The sequence below is a fragment of the Tubulanus polymorphus genome, chromosome 1, assembly GCF_964204645.1.
Source record: "Tubulanus polymorphus chromosome 1, tnTubPoly1.2, whole genome shotgun sequence".
In the NCBI taxonomy this organism is placed as follows: domain Eukaryota; kingdom Metazoa; phylum Nemertea; class Palaeonemertea; order Tubulaniformes; family Tubulanidae; genus Tubulanus; species Tubulanus polymorphus.
In genome coordinates, this window is record NC_134025.1 from 22,000,535 (window position 1) to 22,020,312 (window position 19,778).

General features: G+C 36.7%; 2 protein-coding genes across 3 annotated transcripts; one reads left to right on the top strand and one right to left on the bottom strand.

Annotated features, from left to right (window-relative positions):
- Positions 1-191: 191 nt before the first annotated feature.
- On the bottom strand, positions 192-8,701 carry LOC141905329 (uncharacterized). 2 transcript variants are annotated; one of them, XM_074794172.1, is made up of 15 exons: positions 8,507-8,701; positions 7,762-7,882; positions 7,074-7,231; positions 6,448-6,571; positions 5,973-6,110; positions 5,340-5,449; positions 4,809-4,993; positions 4,187-4,399; positions 3,590-3,764; positions 2,595-3,134; positions 1,838-2,184; positions 1,542-1,588; positions 1,390-1,448; positions 979-1,113; positions 192-719 (listed from the first exon to the last, which is right to left on the bottom strand). In XM_074794172.1, the coding sequence occupies exons 1-15, from the start codon at positions 8,559-8,561 to the stop codon at positions 595-597; spliced, it is 2,532 nt and encodes an 843-aa protein (XP_074650273.1). In that variant the 5' UTR covers positions 8,562-8,701; the 3' UTR covers positions 192-594. The 2 variants fall into 2 exon arrangements, with proteins under 2 accessions (XP_074650273.1, XP_074650280.1); XM_074794179.1 differs by having other exon boundaries at positions 192-710; positions 970-1,113.
- A 264-nt stretch (positions 8,702-8,965) lies between these two features.
- LOC141914840 (vacuolar protein sorting-associated protein 54-like) lies at positions 8,966-19,279 on the top strand. The gene is given in 26 exon segments (XM_074806160.1): positions 8,966-9,427; positions 10,160-10,428; positions 10,645-10,744; positions 11,261-11,295; positions 11,438-11,569; positions 11,658-11,800; positions 12,156-12,255; positions 12,536-12,678; positions 13,006-13,132; positions 13,275-13,382; positions 13,493-13,551; positions 13,738-13,834; positions 14,041-14,156; positions 14,686-14,818; positions 14,922-15,053; positions 15,271-15,320; positions 15,678-15,760; positions 15,874-15,912; positions 16,187-16,241; positions 16,343-16,448; positions 16,539-16,626; positions 17,187-17,308; positions 17,461-17,541; positions 17,710-17,817; positions 17,909-18,003; positions 18,954-19,279. Coding segments are annotated over 26 exon segments (2,946 nt in total). The 5' UTR covers positions 8,966-9,099; the 3' UTR covers positions 19,051-19,279.
- The last annotated feature ends 499 nt before the right edge of the window (positions 19,280-19,778 follow it).

Consider the following 19,778-nt stretch of genomic DNA (forward strand, 5'->3'; position numbering starts at 1 on the left):
AATACGGATGAAAATCCCATTTCTCGTCATCGATGGAAAGAAACTATTTGATAAGAATGGATTCAGTGATGCAGTGTTACTCAGCACTGGTCTGCTGACTGACCATCTGGTTCCTCAAGTGCCAAAATTTGATTCCGCATTGTACAATAAGAAAAAACTACAAACATTTTTTATTGATAACTTGAGCACCTTTTTTTATTTTACAATATAAGCACCATATAATTATGTAACAATAATAATGATCATTTTATCAAAATTTCAAAATCAAAAATGGAATGTATCATAATGATAAACTTTAATGGATATCACATCAGAAAATTGACTTAAAAATAATCTCATTGTTATCATTGTAAACGCATTTATAAAAGCTATGCATCAGTAAGCTTATAAAAACATGGCTCTGCGAATATGTAATACAGTAGAGTCCCCTTTACTCAGTTTATTCGGGACCATAAATATTTCAATGATTCAGGGATTAGGGAAATTTTGCAGAATTCCTCACCGAGTTAACCGGTACAGTGTAAGGAGTCTACCATTACTTAGGTAACAAGACATTGGGAACGAAATTGCGCATGATATATTTCTATAGCGAAATTATAATTCGGTCCTTTCTTGAGTTTTGTGTCTCCGTCTGCCTCGAATATGCATCGCACTTCCGCAATCAAACTTCATCGGAATGTATCCATCAGCGTTCGCGCTGACAACAACTGCTATGTCGTCTAAAAGGTGAAATAATTACATCATAATCTTTTTACAAATAAATGTATCATTATGATATCAGATTTGTCAATCAATGATAAATTTAATCGGGAATAGATAAGGCAAATTTCAAGGATATAAGGAGTATTAAAGAAACAAGTCTTAAGTTTTAGGGATGCCGATTCGTTTGACAATACCATGAAAGATGGAACAATCAGGAACAATTAAAGGCCATCTTCTGGGAACTGAAGAAAAAAACATTTGACGTGCCATGCTCACCTATGATCAGTTCTAGGGACACTAGGCCGAATGCTTCCAGCACAGCCTCAAACTTCAATCTTCCGTTATCCAATAAAAATGTTTTCTGTATCGACTCTTCATCTATTTCAGAAGTGTACATAAGATACGCCAACTCTGTAAATGTTTCGAAAACATCGATAAATCAAGCAATCTGGAACCATTCCCTCTCCGACATTCAACATTCACATTCAGTCTGGGTCACCGATCAAAAGAATGGCAATAAATTTCTAATACAGGTATCTGTTTGGTAATTGTTATCCATTTCAGTTCATTTTCAATGAGAATAATTTTCACTAATGAAGTACTGAACATATTCAATGGATATTCAATATCAATTTTGGATCAAAAATTGGATCTACCCAATATTTACGGTTAGCTGATAAAACTTACCAATTTCATCAATAGTAGGATATTGATAGTTTTGAACGACAGATATTTCAGATAACGATCTGTATGATAAAGAGAAGGTATTTCAAACTGTTGTGACAATTAACATGAATATCACAATGAATGTTAACATCTACTGGTAGTTCTACACTTACGTGGATAAAGTATCCATCTGCTTGCTCAAACGTTCCAACAACAAAGCCTGAATTAGCATGAATAAATTAAATTAAATTGTCAGACGCAAAATTCAAACATATTAAGCTACCTAAGTAGCAGTATCATATTTACTGGTACTTTATACTGTAGGTGCAAATCAATTGAAAATGCCACGCAGGATTGAAAAGGAAATTCTAAATTCTATTTCTGGGGTATCCTATCAGTATGTCCCTATTTTGAACTCTTTAGATTTTCAATCTTTTAGATTCGTGGTAAATTTTCTTCATTAGCTTACCTGTTGTTTGACTTCACATTCAATGGCTGATATCTCTGAAACGTATTCATCATTCGCCGCAGTGGCGACATCAGTTGTCATTGCAACCTTCGATTCATCCCGTCGATCTTCCAGAATAGATTGACTTTCAGCAGTAGCGGATGCGGAAGGGACAGAAGCTCCATCTTCTTCTAACTCGTCCTGTACATCATCTATGACTTCGCTAGATGTATAAGCAACATCTTCATGCACCATATTATGTATATTTTCAGTGGATTTCGCTTTGTGTTTTTTGTGATGTTTTTTCTTCTTCTTTGTTGCCTTTTCTTTACTACTAGAAACATTTGGATTATCTTCAACGGCCAAATCTGGAAAATAACCATATACCTGTTGGTAAAAACAGAGGTGGCCACTTTTATTTGACTTTCCCTGATATGCACGTTTTTTCCAATCAATCAACACAGTCAAATATATTAGGCATAGAAGGAAAGTGTTTGATTTTACACAAGATGTAGCATCTTAACAAATTTCCCAGATGTTAAGCTTTTTTTTTACAAAAATTCCCTGACTTTTCCCTGATTTCTGGGTAAGTGGTCACCCTGAAAAATACATTGTTCTCAAATATGAGCGCTGCACTAGACAATCCTCCCTATTCAGAACCAGTCAATTCAAAATCAGAAAGCACTTATGAATTCTACAAGGATTTTGGCAAAACTTGGTGGTTTATTCAGAAAGAGCGGCGTATTCCTAATCATAAATTTAAGTTTTAATTTCTTACCAGGGTGAACAGGTGTTTCTTCAGACTCGAGTTTCGCGATATTTTCTTGGACCTGGTCTAGAATATTGGGCAAAGAATTTGATCGACTGCTCATCGTGATGCTTCCACTTTGCGACGGACTGCCAACAGATAATTCGTCTTCGATGGATATCCGCTTTTTATCCGAGGGAATTGGAACTAAGATTTCTTCGTCTAAGGAATACAATTCCTGGCGGAAAACAGCCGCCTGCTCGGCAAAGCTTACGGTCTCAACCTCTAATTCGACGTTTTCATCTTGGTTCTTGGACAGATCGATGATCTTCGGTCCCTTTGAAGAGGATCGGTTGAAGAATGGACGGAATAGCTTATCAAAATGCCCGCTTTCCTTTGCATCGACTTTCGGTGACTTTGGACTCTTCGCAGCCTTCACCGATTTGAGGTCTTTGAACTTTGGCGAATCTGATTTCTTATCTTTATGTTTCTTTTTAACGGCATCAGTTATGGAAGCATCGTTCAACAGTACAGCAGGAACAGAATGTGACTTCGGTCGCATGCTGGTTTCTAAAATGAAATCCAATTCAAAAGTGCAAGGAAACATGCAAGGGAAAACAAATCAAGTGGCAGTTTGATAAGTTACCTAGTCAAAATGAAAAAAAACCTTGTTTTACGGCTAAAAACATTGATACCTTGTTTCTCATTTCTGCTGTGCTTAAAGTTGACCCGGCCGCTTATCTACCCTGTACATTACTTTTTTCAAATCATGATCAAGCTAACCATAACAGACCCGACAGTTATAGAAATGTCTGAGTATAAATTTTATTGCAGGTTTTTAAAATGTCCTGGCTGACTAGGAGTAACAAGGTAGCATTCTATTTCAGCCTAATATACATAAGTTTAATGGACGGTGGACAATACATTATGGTCAATAGTGATATACATTGTTACATGATTACAAGTTCAACAGTTATTGGTAAATAGCAATTTCAATTCCCTGAGGCGACTTAATCAATATTTACCTAGTGGGCCAGAATAAACCTGTAATTCAAGTTTATACTCCCTTTCTAGGGATGACGACAGGAATGCAGAATCATCATCATCTATACGACCGACCATCACACCGATCTGGCTGAGAGACTTCGATAACCAATGGAATGTTCCCAAACCTTTCGCACGCTCGTTTGGCTCCAGTTCCTGAAAGTACATCGAATTCAAGTAAATAAAATTCGAACCAGAATCAAAGGATGCTCGGGCAAGCAAATCAGAACCTCTCGTCACCTGATATTCCCTGTTATGCAAATGGTCAATCTATTATTCAAAATGATGATATACCTGGAAGGTCATATTTTCATTCATTCGATATCTTTAGTGAGATATAGCAAGTTTCTTTACAGGTTTTTGCTAAATTATCTAACTCAGGCATTTGATCATTTGCTTAGCATTATAATGTGCCTGTTGTCCCATAAATTCCCAAAAAAACGATACAATGGGAAGATCTAATCAGTCACCATCAACAATTTAGGTTAATGTATGTTATTATATGACAATTGGATTATAAGGGATTTCAAGGAGGCATTCACTTTTCTTAGGGATCAATAGAGGTTAAGTATGCTTACGATAACTCCAATATTCACTAGATTGTCTGCTTGTCGACAGTCATACATATAAATCTGCGTATGGCTGTTACCGCTCACTACAACCGTTACCGTAGGCGCGTGAAAATGCAACAGGTTGGGAACGAGTAAATTTGGTACGGCGACGTTAGCCACTTTGTCCATGTATGGAACAGTATCGACGACGATCAACTGTGATGTTTGAACCTCATTTTCCTACATAAAAGACATCTATTATCATCATAAGACATCGAAATTATCAATACAAACATTCATAATCTCCTGGGAAGTTCACATACAGCAAATGACGATGATTGTCACTATTTCGATTGGATTTCTGGAAGAATCGATTACTTCATACTGTAGTAGCTTATATTCATTTTTCAGAGATATACTAGTAGTGCGTCTCATACCAGGGACCCTGTCCCACTGATTTGGAGATTCAAGATAAAATGGTTGTCCGAATGTATGAATTTCGACCCAAGAGGAGTTGAACTAATTCATTACTGTGGTCGTGTAACTGGGTTTAGCATTATACAGCACAATGAAAATGCAAATTACGGATACACTCTTCGTATCGATAATCATTAGCTTACGTAATTGATTGAACAGAATAAAATCATACTTTTGGTCTGATATCTAAGTTCAGCAGCTTGTGAGTGAGGGAAGTTTCGGTTTCTAATCTCGGTCGGATAACATCTTCGTCGACGCTATCTTCCACTTCAGCAGCTGCATTTTGATCAGGGCCAGTTACATTGTTATTGTCCTTGTCAGGATTTTCTACATCGTTGTCATCATCATAATCGATATCTATAAGATGATCACAAAATCGTCGTTCACATACCATTCAATCCAATATACAGATGAAACGATACGATATGATTAGTGCTTATTAGTACGTATACGTACATGAGTTTTCAAAATCAATCTAAGATATCAACATACAAATTAAGCTCGATTCACTGAATATAGCTACCATACAGTGTACATGTATATGTTTTATGTATTGTCAATGTGCAAGAGCTGATAGAATCATATGACTAATATAAATACACAAATCTGAACGATTTTGAAGTTCACTTCCTTTTAATTGATCTATTTGAATCGGTTACACATTGTGAAATATTTCGTCAGTGAAATATATTTCTCTACCAACCTGGCGTCTCAAACAGGTCATCATCTAATAAAGCATCCAGTGGCATTTCTGCGGAAAAGACGAGCTGACCATTGTTCAATGGCGTAACGCAACAAAGATCGCCATCTAAACTAAAATGTAAACCTCAATTGATATGAACTTTGAAACTAGGGGTCCAGGGACACCATGTCCATTCGAAAACTGGTCCGCATTGCTCCATGCTCTGACAATTTGAAAATTCAAAGCTCTCTAATGAACATATACCGAAACCATTGACCTTGACCTTGAAATTTGCCAAAATCAAAGAACATGTCATAAGCTACAACCTTGCAATTGATTGTGGTAACAAAATATGCCTACATCCAAATATAAATTGAAATACTACATTAAAAAAACTCAAACTCAATTAAAATCTAACAATAATTTCTCAAATTCTATGCATGAAGTATGAAAATCATGGAATATAGAAACTCTAATGACTAATCAGAGTTCATTTCGATAGCCTACTTGATTCGCCTAATTTTTGGATTGGAAGACCGAAAATTGAGATCAAACTTGAAAATGAACTAATTTTGATCAAGTTCATCTGGTATCTCAGTGGGCACATCTGACGGGAAAGCTGGTATGCCGGCACCCCATTGAACCGGTACTTACTTAGGGACTTTCCAAGCGCTAACTGTATACTCTGATATGTTATTGATATTATTCCACGAGTACTCGACAACCGAATTTCCGACGCCGAGGTACAGTCTGTTTCCATCCGGTGACCAGGTTCCACATGATATTTTCCCACTAAAAACAAAAACAAAGCTTGATGCAGTTAAACCTACTGAATATATGGACCAGTGTTAAGGTAACCTGCATTTCCATCTGGATGCTGACATTATTTAATGTCCACCAAGTCTTGTACTTATTTTAATATAGAATATAATTCATCTGGAGATCACATAAACTGGATGAATTTCATTTTTCTATCAGATTAAAATTGAATACGGAGTTAGCTTCTAGAATCAAATTTTAACTGACCAATAATCAAACCCTATAGTCAAATTACAATAACAGTACTGTACAACGGTTTTGGTATAACCATGTTACTGGAGTATAAAGCAGAAATATAAAACATACAAACCCATCAACTAGAGAAGGCAATTGTAGAGCAAAGCTTGATTTATTCTGCAGGTGGTTGAAGTAGAAGTTACATTGATCTTTCGTCAAAATGCTTAAAACATCGTTCGAAGGATTCCACAGACAACCTAAAATAAATCCCAAAGAGTCGTTTTTTCATAGTGAGATGCTTTTCTACACCTGGGCCCGGTTTTATTAACAGGTATTATCTTTAACCCAGGGGCTAACTCAATTGAAAATGAATTGAGTTAGCTCCCAGGTTAAAGGTAATACCAGTCTATAAAACCAGGCTCAGGTGATCATTAACATGTTCAAATTATTCCACAGGCAAGGTGAAGATCGAAGGGGAAAAATTTAATAATCTTTTTCTAATATCTTATATGATATCATGCTAAGAACAAAGAAAACTATGGGTTCAGGGACACCATGCCCACTTTGTGAAAGGTTTGACAAAATCAAATATTACATAAATATTCATTACTCCTTGGTAAAGAAATACAGTAATCAATGGGCTCGAGACTCACCGCAATCGTAGAACATGTCATGGGCTAGAACTTTGCAATTAATTGTGGTTTCAAAATATGCATAGGTACCAGTATACCATGGATTGAAATAAATATCAAGACTTACCTTGAGCTATCGGTAAGACGGAGATTTTGCGAAGTTGTTTCGACGATAACGCGGAATGAGATCCTTCTATATTCCATATCGAAACGGTATCGCGATGTACAACACACAGAAAACAGTAACCAGATTTACTAATGCTCCAGCAAACGCTTTCGACATAGCTGAAAAACAACCAAATCTTATACTTCCACCATTCTGTCAATCTATAGACCGACTTGATCCGGTTCAGCAAGGTCATCCTGTTTTCAAAATGACTGATTTTCAAGAATACCGGTAGCTTGTCAAAAATATCTGAGTACCCAGTAGCAATCACTTGCATCATTCTCCTTTTATAAAAAAACCTCTATAATTGCTTTAAGCCTAATGTAAAATTGGAAGCAAAAATACAAAATTATTTTCGATGAAGGGATAGACAGTGCAGTGATACCGCTCATCGATACTGTATCAATACTGTAAACTGTTATCAAGAAGTCCCTGTAACCTGTAAATCCACAAAATTATGTGAGTTAGTATTTCATTAGTTAGAGTCATTGCAGATGAACTAATTTCAACTCAAATATAACTCTAATTCACAACTGTAGAACGAATTGGGTCCTGAAGCAGATTTCCCAGAATGGCTTATGAAACACGATTTCTTATAGGCCTTCTGTATTTGTTTTCAAATTTAGGTTCGACTATACAGAAAACTTACTCAAAGTTTCCAAGTTTGATTTGTTTTTCGTTTTCACCAATGCCTTTAGCTAGGTGTTTCACTTGCGTTATGTTTAACTGGCATCCATCTGTCCAGGCTAAACCATGTTTCAAATTAATCGCTGTAGAAAGTAAGAAGACAAGCATTTCACAAAAAGACATGACAATTATGTTCGAAAGATAGCCTTAATTTTCAAATGAGCTCTTTCACTTTATTAGATCTTACTGAAATATATTAGGAAAACACTTTCAATTCTCAGATTTTTCTGCTCAGTGAAATATTTGGTCTAAACACTAATGCATAAGGTGAAGTTTACTGTGTATCTGGGCAAATAAGGGAAGAAAAATTGGCAACTTGCAAGCCAATGGCCCAAGCCTTCTAGAAAAATAGTGGCACTACGCTATATCAAATACATAGGCCAATTTTTCCTGGCCATTTTTTCCTACTATAGAAGTTTGTTGTACATTGCTTAAACGGTTTCAATGTTATCTGATAATCATCCGTGTATTATGGTAGTTTACAACTTCAGGATAAAATGTTCCTGCTTTGAGCCCAATTTGGTGGATGAACGATGCACGATTGCTAATGAATAATTAATTGTTTTTGCCAGTTGAAGATAAATGCGTATCCCTAGTGGAAATTTAATGTTTTCCCCCTGTTTCAATGCCCATATTCAGGTGCCCATGGTGCCTGTGTGACTAAATAAGTTAAAAAGAAAGGAAGAAAAGTCATTTTTTTAACCTACAATTGCTCAAAAAGTTAATGCCATTTTTCTTCAACTTTGCGTAACCAAGTTCCATCTTTTTGATTGTCAGCTCTTTGTTCAAATCTAACTCGCGATCACAAGTCTTTTTGTAACTTGTTAGACATTTCCATACTATGCATTTCACGCCCTGTGTACTTGTGTTTAATTGGGTTTAATTGTCAACTTTTATCTATGGGTATTCCCCAATGACGTAATGAAGTAATTTCCTTAGTTCAATGCTTGTTAAGAACTAACCGGAGCTGTCCTCATTGGTGGGACACATAACCAAAGGCATATTGTTTACTTGAAACAGTTAACGAATGCACATTTTCTAGAATAACATACATTGAATAGAAATTAACAAACAAACGAGCCACTGTTACAAAGAAAAACTGAATTATACGTCGAAAAACGAGACCAGGATGTGGCGCCATCTATCTGATGACTACTTCCGGGTTCTGACAGAAATGTTTTTTTTCACGAAAGGTTTTCGCCGATTCTAAACTATTTTGACACTAAGAAGATGCACCAGTAAATTCTTGTATCCGCTGCCAAATGGAAACGGATTTTATGATGTTTTTATTTGATGAAATATGGAACATTTGAATAGAAATTACGTTGCGTGGAAAAAATGTGCCGTGTGCACCCCTCCACCGCTGGGTCCGAACTCCTCGATTACCACCACGTCCCACAATCACTATTCGCCGCGACAACATTTGTCATTCAAATCGCCGAGGGAGTTCACCCAACATCTACGCGACTTTCATTGTAAGAAAGAGGGTGGGTCGTTTGTATGTCGGTACGGCACGCACGGGGTATGTCCGTCGTTGCCGGTAGAGGGCGTCAGCGATCGTGATTATGAAGATCATGTAGCGCGGGATCATGTTGCGGGGGATAGCGGTGAGTTTTTCATTAATGAATGTTTTCGAATGGACCAAATTTTCAGTTGTAAATATGATATCCCACATAGGCCTATATATCAACCATATTAGTACATTAGCTACAGCACAGGGTTAGGTTTCACAAAAAGGTTTAACTCTTAAATCGGTTTAATTTCTTCGTTAATTCAGTTTATCTTAAATCGATTTAGGTCTGAATCATTTTTGTGAAACTGGGCCCAGCACATTACTAATTATGTAATCAACTGGTGTATACTATGAGACAGTTGCCTGCTATCATGGAGTTCATTTAATTGTTTGTGTATAGAGGATAGCATTGCATAATTTAGGTAGTGTAAGGGATAAAAATTTGTTTACTTTTATTCGTTGCTAAGCTTGTCCCTATGACTCCTTGATTCCTTAAAAATTCCTTCTAAACAGAAAATGCTTTAAATCAGGACAGTTGGGTCCAGAATTTTTTTAACCTGATTAGGCGGTTACCAAATCAGAAACCATGTTTAGGTAGTGTAAAGGATAAAAATTTGTTGCTAAGCTTGTCCCTATGACTCCTTGATTCTCTAAAAATTCCTTCTAAACAGAAAATGCCTTAAATCAGTACAGTTGGGTCCAGAATGTTTTTTTACCTGATTAGGCAGTTACCAAAGTAGAAACCATGTTTAGGTAGTGTAAAGGATAAAATTTGTTTACAAAAACCTTTTGTCCAATTGAGTTCGAATAGAATGCAATGTTTCAACTTTGACGTAAATGCTTGTAGGAAGCCGATCATCGGGAAGTCGTAGTCCGACTCCGCCCGTCAGACCGTCGCAGCCTAATATCGTCGAAGACCAACACAAATGGACAGTGTTCAACGCTCAAGTGAACTTGCCGGCCGTGTTGAACGATCCGCGTCTGGCGAAACGAGAGACCGACTTCTTTTCGAAAACGTGGGGTGAATCGTTCGAGAGAACGAGTATATCTTCAAGTCCATTTCTACCGAAAATCAACAAGCAAACCTTCGATAAATATCTACAGAAAATCGGACCGGTGAGTTATCGTAAATTTACATGGTCTAGGCATCATTGATGATAATTCAATATGATTACTCGATGGTCTACCCTATTCCAGCTTTGTAGTTTTGTGAATTCCGATTTCACTGAAGTAATATTTTCTCGACAACCTTGCAGCTGGGTTTGTCCCAGTACAGTTCTGAGGTCCTGATAAATTAGAACGCTTATATCCAATCTCCATTATTATTTTCAGCGCTATAAAAGACATGTGAAATCTCTATCCTCCGACGATAATCTCGGAGAACGAAGGGAAAGCCTCGATGCTTTTCCTATGTTGCATGGAAAAATACTTGGTTAGTATCGAAGTTATGCTTGTATAAAAGTGCTTGGCTTGTTTTTAGTCTCAATACTTATACAAGTAAACCCAGGGATAATTCGTAAAGCTAATGGTTTAGTTTAATAGAGAAACACAAGAAATACAAAAGATTTTAAATGGAAAAGTCCAATACTGGAAATTTACTCGATATCATCTTGCAGAATTATTAAACTGAAAGCACGCAAGTTTTGGCTGTTGACTAACTGCCAACATCTGGTGCAATTATTAAGATGATGGCTGTTAGTCAAAAATCAAAACATGTTTTCACTTACGGTAGATATAAACTCTCGTGTGGGACTTTTTTATTTGACTGAAAACAAATAATAGATAAAAACCGATGATATCAGGACAATTTCTCCCTCCCAGATAAAATGATGATTTTTTTTTAGCATGTCCCTTTTTGAACATGAATTTTGCGAAGCTAGGCCTCACAGAGATCGATAAACTTAATCAAGAATAAATCACGGAAATATTGCATTTCGTTCATTTACAGATAAATCAAAGTCAGATTTGGATCAAGTTCCAAAAGTAAGTGTAGACGAACGCAATGCATGCGAAATGTAAATCTTGGAATTTCTATTTGAAATCTCAATTTCAAATGCGTGCCCTGATAATGCATTCTGTCCTCTTGGCAATGATTGTGATATCATATTGTATTTTTTTCTGCAAGATTTTCCTGCAACAGTCATTTTCCTTGGAAAATATGGATACGTTCAACACCGTATTTCCGTGGTCTCAAATAGAATCTAGTCGACCAAACTCTTCTAAACCTCGTCAATCTTCTAAACTGCTTCAAGAAAAGGTAAGTGTATTATCGCAGATAAGAATTTCTTTGATCAGTTATGCATTTGATGAAGCCGTAAAAAGTTCTTTTATTATTTTTTATACAGCTTAGTCATTATCTGGATATCATCGAGGTTCAGATAGCGCGACAAATATCTATGCGGTCAGACGCTTTTTTCCATGCCATGACGTCGCAAGACAAGCTAAATGACCATATGTTTCAAACGTGTGCTGCCATTAAATGCCTTCGGTAAGAATGTCATGTAAAGAAACAGGGCATGCTCTTCCAGATTTGAAATAGAAACAACCACTCTGCTGGTAGTCAAATAACTCGGCTTAAACTTAGATTTTATTCCATTAATTTAAGTCTGAGTTCGAAATAACTTAAACCGGTAACATTGAATCAAATAACAGGGCCAGTCGTGCATTCAAGGGTTAGCTTTTATGATCATTTCTGGACTAACGTCACAACTCTTCAACTGCGCTCAAGTCATCAATTCGAGAAAGCAAATACATTGAAGAATCTGGACGCATTATAGATTCATCTTTTTTTGTGAATTTTTGTCGAACGTTGATGTGGAGTTGTCTTTTGTTCTTTTTTCCAGGGACAAGATTCATACTTTAGATGCTAAACTGGTGAAAGGTCCGCTTGAGATTATGAAACGAGGAATTACACGATCGAACTACGTTAGATTAAACAATAAGGTGAACATTTTAATACTCACTGTTATATAGTGATATGCACTATGGGTATGAAATAGCTCCCTGTTTCTGGTTCTGCCACCATGCCCTCTGATTGTAGTCCAAGCTCGCTTAATTCATCGTCATTTGGTGACAGTTTTTATGTTGATAATTTATTCAAATGAAAACTTACACTTACTCAATTTTGAAATACGAATTGGGAAATTATGGACTGAAGCATTGTTACAACTCACTTGATGACGGCCTAACAAAGTTTGACTGTATATTAATTCTTACCTTGTAGTTGAAGTTGATGTCAACAGTACATCAGACACAGCCCACAATTCAGATGTTGCTGGCCACGAATGAGTTTGTAGGTGCCTTAGATTTGATATCAACCACGCAAGAAGTACTAACACAGGAACTGGCGGGTGTTACGTGCTTCAGGTAAGCGCTTGAGTGAAAAAATCTACTTTTACATTGAAACCCGCTTAATCTGGATTTTGGTCTAATCCAGACATTATTTGCAGTCCATTCGTTCATTAATATACAAGAAAATTACTATTTATCTGGGTTTCCTGTAAACCGGATGAATTTGTTGGTCCCAAATTATGTGATTTAAGCGGGTTCTACAGTATTTGTGATTTACGGTTGTGATCACGATTATCTAGATGTCTACTTAAGGAATGATGTGAAAAAACTGTCTGTATTTGGTCTTAGACTTAGAGAGTTATAGGCTGGGGGTAAACATACCAATTTGATGGAACATTTCAGACACCTCGGTTCCCAATTAGCTGAGATGGAGAAATTGATCGAGAAAATGATGCACGAAGATTTCGTTCGGTTTGTCTCATCCGATCTGAATCGAGTCGTTGAGGAAGGCACCAGTATCATGGATCAAGTAAGACTTATACGTTCGAAAATGTGCTAGGATATATCAGAACTAAATAGGAGTTCGGCAAACAGCTTATCGCTGCGATTGGCAAATCTTTTACAAATCGATATTATTTTACTGTTATACCGGTGGATATGTTGTCTTTCAGGATCGATTAGTGTGTATACTGCTGGGTTTATTGCGTCAACACCGTTCCCAGTTCATCGAAATATACAGAGATGAAGCGTACACGACTCTGAAAGCGGTTCTCAAACAGGTAGCAATGATATGGAAGCGTTGAATCAATTATTAGTCATGTTTGTATCTTCGATCAAAATGCTTGCACATAATAGCGCATTTTTAGTTTACTTCCCCTTCGATTTTTAGACTGTTATCATGGCTGTCTCAGAAGCAGATGATGTTGATACAGAAGGCAATGTGGGAAGGTAAGTTCATAAAAGCATCTTTAAAAATTTCAAGGATTTTATTAAGGTTTCTATGATTTAATTGCCAGTATCAATTGTATTGGCAAAAAACCAACATTGGTACGAATGCTTTTTAAAGAATTGTGCATTAGAGACGAACAAATTTATGACTTCTGTGATAATGATGATTTGTCATATACTTTGTAGTTTGGCAGATCAGATGAGACTTCTGAACTACGCTTTATGGATGGAACTGTTAGATCAAGTTTTCAAGAATTTGCTAGTTATTATAAATCGAGCAAAGGTATGTTACTAGCTTTGCGCGTAAGAAATATCCAATGATAAAACACAATTTTTTATGTGTAAAGAGTATATGAATAAATCTGTAACGACTCCGAAAGGATATGGTGGAATAGTCATGTCTGCTATAACTTGTCATGTATGGGATTAACAGTTTAATTCTGATATATCTGGCACCGTATGTCATATTAATCCTATCAATAATTTCAGTCATTCTATAAAGTTGTACTGGAAGTGATTAATATGTCCTCTGCTAATTCCAAATCGGAGACCTTCAGTCAACATAGTGATAGTGACGACGAACAAAAAAGCATCTGCTTAAACGTGTAAGTATATGAATCCAATCCCACTTATTCGGTGACATCTTGATGTAATTTTGGGCAGGGGCAGTGAGGGAGGTAAAAAATGTAGCCGTGGCCATTCGTGCTATTAAAGGAAAATGCCCCTCTCCCAACTATTGCTGTAGACACTGAATGGAAATTTGTCATTTTCTTTCTTTCCCTACATATTATACTTGCATAACTGTGTACGTACTTCACATAGTAGATTGAATTAGCATAACCAAATGAACCCGAAGCTAACCTGAGAGTAGTAAGGGCAGTTCCAGGGCATTTTCAGACAGTATTTGATGGACATTTTCACATTCAAAGGGAACCTGTAAATGATACATGATCCATCTCTCGCAAGTTCCAACAGTGCGAAGCAGAAAATTCGAAAAATTTCATTCCAATTTGGTGCATTCTGCTGATGTTCGGAGGGGCACCACAAAAGATTCGATCATATTTGAAAATAAAGAAAATACAGTCTGAATCCACCCCTGAGTCGGAATCTACAACTATTTCGCTTAAACCACAGAGATGACGGTGCTGAAGTTATGATAACTGACGACGAATGTTCCAGAGTGCGGACTGGTGTCAAAGATATGTTGGGTCAAATATGTGATCAGGCCCATGACCGTTGTGTCAAATTACTTACGGCCCGAAGTAAGGTAGGTACCAGTATGTCGGACAACTACATGAACGTTTTAAACCAAAATAGCATCGTTTGAAAAATTCAAAATACAATGTACGGGTTTACTTCTTAATTAATAGGATCAATTTTTGGAGAAGTTGAGTTCTTCTGAATTTGTTCGGTTGTCTCGTTCAATTGAACGCTTTGTTACGGATTGTGCTGTTATTTGCGGGCGCAGGAGCACATCACTACGCGGGTGCTTACAGAGTCAGGTATGCGATTTAATCGAATTTCAGATTTATTCGTCCAGTTTTATGGACATATATGTACTGAAGCGGGGAAGTCCTGCCTTCACTCTTTCTCAACCTGAAGGAAACAAAAAAATACTCCTCAAAGTTGTACGTACTTCCTGTTCAATTTAACTGCTGATTTACGACAATAATGCTGCCACTGTTTACTGTTAAAGGCGACTTATCATTTTATTTTTAGGCAAATAAATTTGTAAATAGATTCCATGAAGAGCGAAAAACTAAGCTCAGGTAAAGTAAAACCGCTACTTAAATCACTTACAGCTGTATCTAAGGCATGTATTTGGTCAGGAGAATTGGAAATTGTATTAATAGAGGGCAAACATGTAGATAATTAATTGTTTACATGCCTGTAAAACATGCCTTCTTTATAATCAAGTCAGTGGGTTATTGTTAGCTGTAAGAAGATTACATAGGTAGCTTACTGCTGGAGGGAGAAGAAAAGCTAGAGTACTGAGAATGTTTGGGGTTTCTTGAAGGATCTCAGTTTTTACATTGCGTTCTGTCCACAGCATTAAAATCATTTGGATAAAGCTTCTGGCTATGTGAGAAACAAATTTAAACAGAATTGTTATATTTTGTTTACAGTCTCATCCTGGACAACGAACGTTGGAAACAAGCCGATGTACCCTATGAATTCCAACAAATAGTCAGTCACATAACGAAATCAGGTTAGCATAGTCTGCACGTCCATTAGTATTTCTTGTTCTTCCCTGAAATATCTGCACAATACGGTATCAGTTCAATATCTCTACCGGTAATATTGATTTGTTTGATTTTACAGATCGATTGATTCCACTAGATAGCAAATTGTTGGACAATGGTAAATATCTATTCGTATTTTTGTAACGGAATTTGCCGTAAAACTGGCCATTCATTATCGAACACTAGTTGCCTGTAGTTTAGGAGACTCCATACGGGTACACAGAAATTTTGCCAATTTTTGAGGAGAAAAAAGTTGGAAGATCTCATTGTTCACTATTGAAGGTCATGCACAAATTGTAATGAAGAAATTGTGCCAATCCTTAAGCCCTTATCTTACCGTATGTTAGTGTACACAGTGCGTGCTACAGAAAATGTTTTCATATCTGCTTCAGATAAAAAGCCATCAGATTTTTTGGAAGTGAATGGTGAAACGTACGCGGTTGTTGGGTGAGTTCGGAATCACTAATGCGTCATTAGTTACGAGATGATCATGAACGAGATTCGGGGTAAAGTTTTGCCGAATTGTTGACACATATTTTTTCTTGTAGAACCGTATTGATGTTGTTGAGGATAGTACTAGAATATTGCCAGTGCGTTGAAGACATTCCATCGGCAGTTCCGGATATTTTATCGAGACTTATTGAATTATTGAAGGTGTGTTCTCATAACAAACCTATGTTATCCAAAAATGCAAAAAAGACTATGATTGATGTATATTTGAACAGTTTTCCTTTTGTCATGCAGATATTCAATTCTCGGTCTTGTCAATTGGTACTCGGCGCTGGTGCGCTTCAGTTAGTCGGACTTAAAACTATTTCTACGAAAAACCTCGGTAAATAAATAACAATAAGTATATAAACAACATTCAAGAGATTTACCCGCGAGTGTATAACATATTCGTTAGCAGCCTGCTTGGGACGTAATTCCCTGTGGGCTATTGCGGTCACATTTCATCTCTTTCTTACCACGATCAATTGTAAAATTGTTGCTGGTGACATAGTCTATGAATTTGGTGAGTTTCAAGGTCATTCGTTTCTGTATATACTCACCAGGGGGCGTTGAATGTTGAAATTGTCAGATTGTCGACCATTTCAGACCACTTTCCAAATGGGCATGGATTCCTGAGGCGCTTTAGAAGCAATTTTTGATTGCCGCGGCCAATTGTCGAATTTTGATAGGTTTTTATATGTTGCCGCCGTAAATTTACTTCAATTTTGACAAAAAGATGGTATTCAAGGAAAAATGACGTCATTCAGCGAATTATTGTCTCGGCCTTAACATCTGCAGTCACTCACTCCCAACGCCACTGTTCCCTAGACCTTTAGTTTCTTATTCCTATTATATTATTGTTTACTTGTTCCCACTATATCAATTTCTTTGATTGTCTTCCAGCATTAGCCTCCCGATGTTTACAACTTATCGTGTTATACATACCAAAAGTGAAGGTCCATTTCGAAAAACTACTGCAGGGGAAACAAGTGAACATGTTGAAACACTTTGACCAAGTTGAGAAGGTAGGAGTTATCATCAAAATATTCTTATTTTGACCAAAACTGTGGCCGAAACGCAACTGATGCTCTCTGTTGATGATATAAACGATAAGCAGAAAACCAATGAATGACCATCGTAGTGAAATTATTGATATGATATGTTGTATCAATTCTAGGATTATAAGGACCACATTGATGAGATCTCAAATAAGCTAGTCACCATTATGGAAAGTATGATTACCATGCATTTAGGAAAGGTATGTAAATGTATTGTACGACTTTTGGTGAAATAATCCTGTTTAATCTTCACACATTTTGATAGTCCATTTATCTCAATTGTGGATTCATTTCATTGGTCTAAAATAACCAGATCTGGATCAAGTTAAGTTTACGGTTATGCATAACATACTGATATTTCATTTTAGTGGGAAGTTAAAGCACCTATGCCATCTCCATGTTTTCGAGCTTTATCTAAACAAATGTTGAAACTAAACGAAGCTATTGCGGACATATTGCCTTCTAGTCAAGTTCGGGTAAGTCAGCTACCGGTATGCCCACTGAAAGTCTATCGTCAACATTAATACACTATTCTGTATTAAAAGTTTCGTGTTTCATTTTGTTTAGAATCTATTGATGCGAATACATCAATCATTCAAACGACAATTGAACTCACAGTTAAAAAGATTAAACGTCAGTAACGACAACGGACCACAACACGGGTAACTATTGAAAACTCTTTTACTTTTCCCTCTTAGTTCAGTTTAAACATTTATCAGGCATTTTGTTCTCTGGCTTTGACAAAAACCACTGAAGCGCTATTAATCGCTAAATAATTGTAATGACCCAGTTTAAGAATGTATCTAGACATATTTCCAATCTTCTAGCAAGAATTTTGGTCAGGAATTGTAGTTCTGATTTCACAAAAACGGATAAATGTCCTTTGTCGCAAATGGTTTTGTTCGAACTAGAATTGAGCCTTAGAAACTATTCATCCAGGGCCTGTTTTATAAACATCTGGACCCAGTTCCACAGTTGTGAGTTAAGATTTGTCTCAGAGTTAACTCATTGAAAATTAACTAATTTTAACTCAGAGTTAACTCTAACTCACGACTGTGGAACTGGATCCGGGCTAGTTCCAGTTTGCATGAGTTAGAATTAGTCCATTTGCAATGAGATAGATATCTCTATAGAGCCATACAAACTCACGTTCTGTGATTTTAAGTTTTACCCGAGGATAGTGCTATTCCGCTTGGCGTTCATTGCGCCATCTGAGTACCGGTATGAGATTTCAGTGTCATCTTTCCTGAACTTCTCAAACACAGTTACTCTGATAAATAAACAGTGGCAATACCATGTATGCATTTGTACTAATGGAGGATTATTTAGGTCATTTAGTTTAGATTTTCGTAAAACTGGACCCATGAGGAAATCGGTCTATAAAACCAGCTCTTGGGGCCGGTTCCACAGTTGTGACTCGAGTCCAAAAGTTGTTTCAAATCTTAAGACTGGTCTTTAATTGTTTATTGGTCTTAGTTGGTCTTACACTGGTCTTAAGTCTAAGCTATGACTATGGAACTGGCCCCAGCTGGTGAGCAGAGAATTAACTTGACTTAATACCGCTAGTGTAACACATCACGCATATGTTTGTACATGTACATGGATTTTTCAGGCTGGTGACATCAGATTTAGCGTTTTATATGGGAAATCTCAAATCGATACCTTGTATGATGAATATAGAAGATAATACGAATGATATTTGGAGATGATGATAATAATACATATCTGGTTTTACCTCTTCATACGTGTGTTGTTTTTACTGTGCAATGAAGAATATCTATTCTGCAGTTTTATTGTTATTTGCGGCACACCGCAAAAAAATGATATCGCCAATGATGACGAAATATTAAAACCGTAAATCTTAAATATGATTATTTATATTCGGGAAAGGAATGAGGGATGTATATGTGTATATTATTGTGATATTGATATGTATAAATAAAGCATTATATATATTGTTAAGAATGTGTTATTATTTTTCATTATTGGTATATCGATGTATCCCTCCTTTCCTGCTTCTTTCCTGATCCGGAGTATTTCTCCTTGATATCCTGTGGAGACGAGTGCATATGTGGATAATGTATACAGATATCTGAGTTAAATTTGTGTCATTTATTTGCTTTTACTTTCCTCGAGACCATCGTTTTTCACCTATCACAGTAACTAGTCGCACTGTTGAAACTTAGGTCCTGGCTTAAGTCTGGAAATCAGTGTGCTGACGCTATGCTTATCATTAGTGGATTTTCTATAAACTAACATGAAGTGTTTCTGGCAATCAACCCATGCCGGTTTTTGACAAATCTTCCTTAGACGCATTCAGCGCTAGCACCCCATAGTGCAGGGAGACAGCACTTAGATTGCCAGTCAGTTCATTCAGATAACATTCCACTCAATTCAGAAATAATCTTCCATAAGAAATTATAAACCATGCAAGTAG